At 42.7% G+C, this 5,887-nt stretch overlaps 1 protein-coding gene across 1 annotated transcript; it reads right to left on the bottom strand.

Moving 5' to 3' along the window:
• Positions 1-734: 734 nt before the first annotated feature.
• Positions 735-4,862, bottom strand: LOC141117771 (uncharacterized). Its single transcript, XM_073610799.1, has 5 exons — positions 4,173-4,862; positions 4,018-4,089; positions 3,521-3,580; positions 2,385-2,476; positions 735-1,232 (listed from the first exon to the last, which is right to left on the bottom strand). Exons 1-5 carry the CDS (start codon positions 4,435-4,437, stop codon positions 867-869), a joined length of 855 nt encoding a protein of 284 aa, XP_073466900.1. The 5' UTR covers positions 4,438-4,862; the 3' UTR covers positions 735-866.
• Between the last annotated feature and the right edge of the window lie 1,025 nt (positions 4,863-5,887).

Here is a 5,887-nt window from a genome sequence, read left to right as displayed (position 1 = left end):
TGATGGTCTGGAAATAAGAGACAATGATTAAAGATGACCTCAACAGCATGACAGTTCCTCTTGATGGAGAGACTGTAAACTCAAGGATCAGAATATGTTACCAACACAACATAGCACAAAGAAGCATACAGCTGGAAACTTGATTCTATGCAAGATAGATTAGTTGGTCACTGCTGAGCTGCATCCAGATGCCCAGGACCCCTCACATTTGCCATCTCTGACCCTGGGGACACCAGGGCCCTCTCTGATCCTCCGCCTGTTTCATGACCATCTGCAATTGTCCGAAGTCACCAGTGTGAGTAATCTACCCTGCTGCCATGTTACTCAAGCCCTGGAAATGATGACTGCCCTTTGAACTGTTGCCCTTTGTGATTGAGCTAGCCAGTGAACCTCTGTCCGGTTAACTGTTGCCTTCATGATTGCAAGCCTGCAACCTATCCCCTGTGAACTGTTGAGGACTGTATGGTTAACCCCTGCTGTAACTATCTGCTATGTATTCTGGTGGGGAAAAGCTGAACGGCGTGCCTGGACACAATATACATGGGATTACCCTTTACACATTGAAATCTCTTAAATTTTCTAAGTTCAGCCTGATGGTTAAATTTGAAAATAGAAAAACTACAATTATAAGGCCTCTAGTAAGTTAGTAACAATAAATGGACTAGTTCATTTAGATAAACATCACATAATGAATCTAACAAGGAAAGCAAAACTCAAGAAAACAATTAGTTCCGAACAAATTTTTTTTATTTTTAACATAAATTTAAAAAAAAAAATGAAATAATATTCTCCACCAACCTAGTGACCAGTCGCTGTAGGGACATATTGATGCCAGCCATCCGGTCACCAAGGTACCTAGTAGCCTCCTAAGGCTGCATTGGTAGCTCTCCAGAGCCACATAGTGACGGAGCTGCTGGCGATTGTTGAGGGCCAAAGAGTGACATAGCCTCGTGCTTACGGCATATTGTCTCTCTTGGACCTTCACAATGAGCCGCAGATACGCATTCACATGTGGTACTGGAGGGGGATGTGTACTGGAGCAGGTTGAGAATCCTCACTAGGACGCACTGGGGAGGAGGCACCAATGGGTGTGTCCAGGTGGGGGGATAGTGAAGGGTGGAGGAGAACATGCGCCGGAGAAACCGATGGGGAGGAATTACAGTGAGCCCAACCAGACGTGGGCAGGTCCAGGCCTTCGTCCACCGGGTGGAGGTGAAGGATGAAGACTTCACCTGTGAAGAAAAGAAAATACATTAGATAGATAATACAATACACATACCTTCTTCACCCTAACATTATATAAAGGCAATTATCTCCCAGCCCTTGTAGACAATCATGTAACATCTTGAGATGTTTTCACTTCTACATACCAGTTTTCCATTTTTGATATTCAGTGAGATGCAACTAATCAATTTGTGTATAGGAGATAGTGGTGTCTGTGTCAATTCGCTGCCTGCGTCATCCCAAGTTTGCAGAGCTGTGCAGGAAGGTGTAGTACTACTTTACTGTACTCTGACCGGGGTGGAGCTGAGTGTCCTCCCCGACCAGAGTACAAAGGGATTCCCCTCTACACATCGAGCAGTGTAAAGGGGAATCTTCCAAAGATTTTATCTGCTTGGTCGCACGGCCGGCTGGAGAAAATCTTAAGGTGTAATGGACGCCTAAGTGCTGACCACTAACTAATCTACCTCATCCAGACTGACTGACTGTCGAAAATATGGAAGGTCTTAATAATAACTGAGGGTGCATGGAAATGTGTCCGACCACTGGGGATCCAAGGATCAATATGTCTAAAACTTATAAAACAAAAACCACTAGACAAAAAGGAGCAGTTAAAGAAAAACTTCAGGATACATGTAAAATATATAAGTAAACAGCCTTGCCAATGTGCAACACAATACACTCTGGAGTCTGAACTATAGCCTAAAGATTCAATTTTTATAGATATTTGCCTGCACAAAGATCTACAAGGTCACAAGGTCATTTACAATTTTTTGCTTTAGATGATGCCAAAGAGGAGGCACCAGACATCATGAGGAAAGTGTTAATGCATGCATTAGGGGCATGCCAGAGATTGAACATGTCCAGGGACTGCCAGCCAATAGCTGGAGATTGTTGTCTGACACACCCCCTCCAGCCTGCTGTGTTATTCACGATGGTTAACAGTGATTGGCTCAGACTGGGAATCTGAACTGCAGCAAGAAGGTGGCTAACAGGAAGACTGGAATCAGCTGCAGAGGGGGACTAATAATTAATAATTCCAGCTAAACCGAAGCCTTGCAGAATAAATCGCAACCATTTCTAGACAAGGTATCCCATCAGCATTTCATATTTAAAATACTATACAGTACTTGCCTGGAAATTACAAAAAAAGTTATACTTACTCCCTGGATCTGCCGCGTCTGTTCACCATCTTCCGCATCCCCAGCAGCCTCTACAGGGCAGGTCTCCTCCACCTCCTGCTCAGCCTCAGCAGCTGTTGATTTTGATTAATATAGAAAAGAACATTACAATCTGCAGTGTACAACAATCTCACACATTAGTACAAGAACACTGAAACATGTATGATCACTCAGCAGATACCAGCAAGATTAACCGCTTCAGCCCCGGAAGATTTTACCCCCTTCCTGACCAAAGCGTTTTTTGCGATTCGGCACTGCGTCGCTTTAACTGATAATTGCGCGGTCGTGCAACGTGGCTCCCAAACAAAATTGACGTCCTTTTTTCCCACAAATAGAGCTTTCTTTTGGTGGTATTTGATCGCCTCTGCGATTTTTATTTTTTGCGCTATAAACAAAATAAGAGCGAAAATTTTGAAAAAAACGCATTATTTTTTACATTTTGCTATAATAAATATCCCCAAAAATATATAAAAAAAACATTTTTTTTCTTTAGGCCAATCGTATTCTTCTACATATTTTTGGTAAAAAAAAAATCGCAATTTAGTGGTTTGCGCAAAAGTTATATTGTTTACTAAATAGGGGATCGTTTTATGGCATTTTTATTAATAATTTTTTTTTTACTAGTAATGGCGGCGATCAGCGATTTTTATTGTGACTGCGACGTTATGGCGGACATGTTGGACATTTTTGACACATTTTTGGGACCATTGTCCTTTATACAGCGATCAGTGCAATTAAAAATGCACTGATTACTGTGTAAATGACACTGGCAGTGAAGGGGTTAACCACTAAGGGGCGGGGAGGGGTTAAGTATGTCCTAGGGGAGTGATTCTAACTGTAGGGGGGATGGGCTGTGTATGTGACCTCACTGATCTCTGCTCCGATGACAGGGAGCAGAGATCCAGTGACACTGTCACTAGGCAGAACGGGGAGATGCTGTTTACATCAGAATCTCCCCGTTCGTCCTCTTCGTGAGGCAATCGGGGGTATCCCCGCGGCGATCGAGTCCGCGGGATCCGCGACCCGACTCACGGAGCTCCCGGGCGCGCACGCAATGGCATGGCGGGGAATTCAAATGGACGTACCTGTAAGTCCATTTACCGGTTATACTAACTTACATGTGGGCGTTGCCGCCTCAGCTGCCTCCTCCTGAGTCTCCCCCTCTGACTGGATGACACCTATTTAATATAAAGGAGAAATGATGACCGTTACAATGTTCAAGCTTTAAATTACTATAAATAAATACTGTATATAGATAAAATTAATTATCCATTAGCTTAGCAATACAGGGCACGTCACTAACGTTTATCTACAAGGCAGGGACATGCATTCACCATTTAGAAAAAAATCAGTTAAAAAAAACCGAGGCACTTACCTGTCCTGGTTCCAGTGGCGAGTGCTAGGTGCACCGCCACTGATCAGGCGCCTCAGTTCAGAGCGGCGACGTTCTGTCAGATTACGTAAGTTACGCAAGCGCTTGCGTTACTTGACAGAACGTCACAGAGGCTCTACCTGTCACTGCTTGAGCGAGAAGCAATGACACTGGAATCGACGATGGAAGGCTGGACAAATGGAAAAGGACCCACTGCATTAGTGTCACTACTACAGTACTTACTGCATGTTGATGACGTGGAGGACTCGTGCTCCTCCGCCCTCCGCCTCCGGCGGCGCTGGGCCTGGATACAATCTTTAAATAAAATCAAATACAACATGGTAAATGTCGGATGCTTGACAAAAAAATGTCCTGCACAATGCAATGCTGACACCAACCTTGATGAGCCAGGAGCTGGGTGATCTCATCCTCCCCCACACGCGCTAAGAGCTCCGCCTCATGGGGGAGGAGAGGCACCTGCTTCCCTCTGCGCCCCAACTGACTGCGTTTACGCGCTATGGAACTGCAAAATAAAAAGAGAAGAGAAACGGGTTCCATATTTAAACTACAATTGTAATCTGAAAATGACATCAACACATGAAACACATGTAGAATGAACCCGTAGAATGAAACAATGCAAATGGAATTTTTGGATTGGTGCATTTTTTCATGTAGCACAAGATTTGCACATTTTTTTATTAACCAAATTTATTTTAAGAAAAACATATGCTTTTTTGGTGCACAGTAAAATATGAGTCCTCATGCACACGGACGTTTTTACAGCTGCTTTTTTGAGCTTTTTTTTGCAGCTTAAAAAGGCCTGTCTATGTTAGTCTATGGCTTCATGCCCACCTAGGCGTTTTTGAGCTGCAAGTGGCATAGGCGTTTTTAAGCTGTAAAAAAAACCCAGGACCCCTGGGTTCTGAAAGACGTTTTTCAGCTGTAAAAACGCTCTAACGCTGAAAAACGCTCAAAAACGCTCAAAAACGTCATTCACCAACGTTTTTTAGCGTTTTTGATCCATTGAAAAAAAAAAAAAATTTGAAAAAAAAAAAAAACGCTCAAAAACGCTAACGCGGAAAAACGCCCAAAAACGCTATTGCAAAAACGCTGAAAAAAGCTGAAAAAAGTTTAAAAAAATCACTGCAAAGATACTGGCGTTTTCATAACGTTTTTTTAACAGCCTGTGTGCATGAGGGCTGGATTGGGATTGTGCAGAGTAAATATAGATGTCCAGTCCACCTTTCTGATTACGTGCTTGTGTGAACTGTGTATGGTGTAAATTTCCTTTCTTATTTTTTTGCAAAGCATTAACCACTTGCGGATGTGGACCCCCCCCCATAGTAAACATATGGCGGGTCCGCAAGCTGGTTAAGTCCAGCCACCGTAACACAACAATTTTTTTTTTAATATTTAACTCTTTTTTTTTTCAATAACAAAAAATGTAAAACCCAGCAGTGATCTAATGCCACCAATAAAAGCTCTATATGTGTCGGGAAAAGGGCATAAACTTCATTTGGGTAGTACATCGCAGGAGCGTGCAATTGTCAGTTAAACCTGCAGTGTGCTAAATAGCAGAATATGGCCTGGTCAGAAAGGGGGCTTAACCTACAGGTGGTCAAGTGGAACTTAAAAGCACTTACTGCTCAAGATAACTAAGAACAAATAACGGCCATGGAAATATTCCTCTTACAATATTCGTGGCGATATTTAACATTTGCAAACTATGCTTTCATGTGTAGGCTAGGCACACCTATGCGCAAATTAGGTTTTTCACAGGAGGGAGGATACATTGAAAATTATTTATTCCTTTTTTTTTTTTTAATTTCACTTAACTTTACTGACATCACATGCGATAGCAATAATATATGTTTATGTGTGTGTGTGTGTGGGGGGGGACTTGTTTTTGGGCATAATATGTGACTTCATTTTTAACCACTTGCCGACTGCAGGGCCAGATTAAGAGCATCATGGGCCTGGTGCTGAGGATTTTGGTGGGCCTTTTTATGGAAACAAAATGAAAATGCAAACAATTTTTCGCTAAAACAAATTAAATAAACTCTCACCAGTAATATCAGCCATGCAGCCTCTGAGCAGCAGCAACACCACCAAT

This window comes from Aquarana catesbeiana, linkage group LG13, assembly GCF_042186555.1.
Source record: "Aquarana catesbeiana isolate 2022-GZ linkage group LG13, ASM4218655v1, whole genome shotgun sequence".
Lineage (NCBI taxonomy): Eukaryota > Metazoa > Chordata > Amphibia > Anura > Ranidae > Aquarana > Aquarana catesbeiana.
This window is presented reverse-complemented; position numbering and strand designations above follow the sequence as displayed.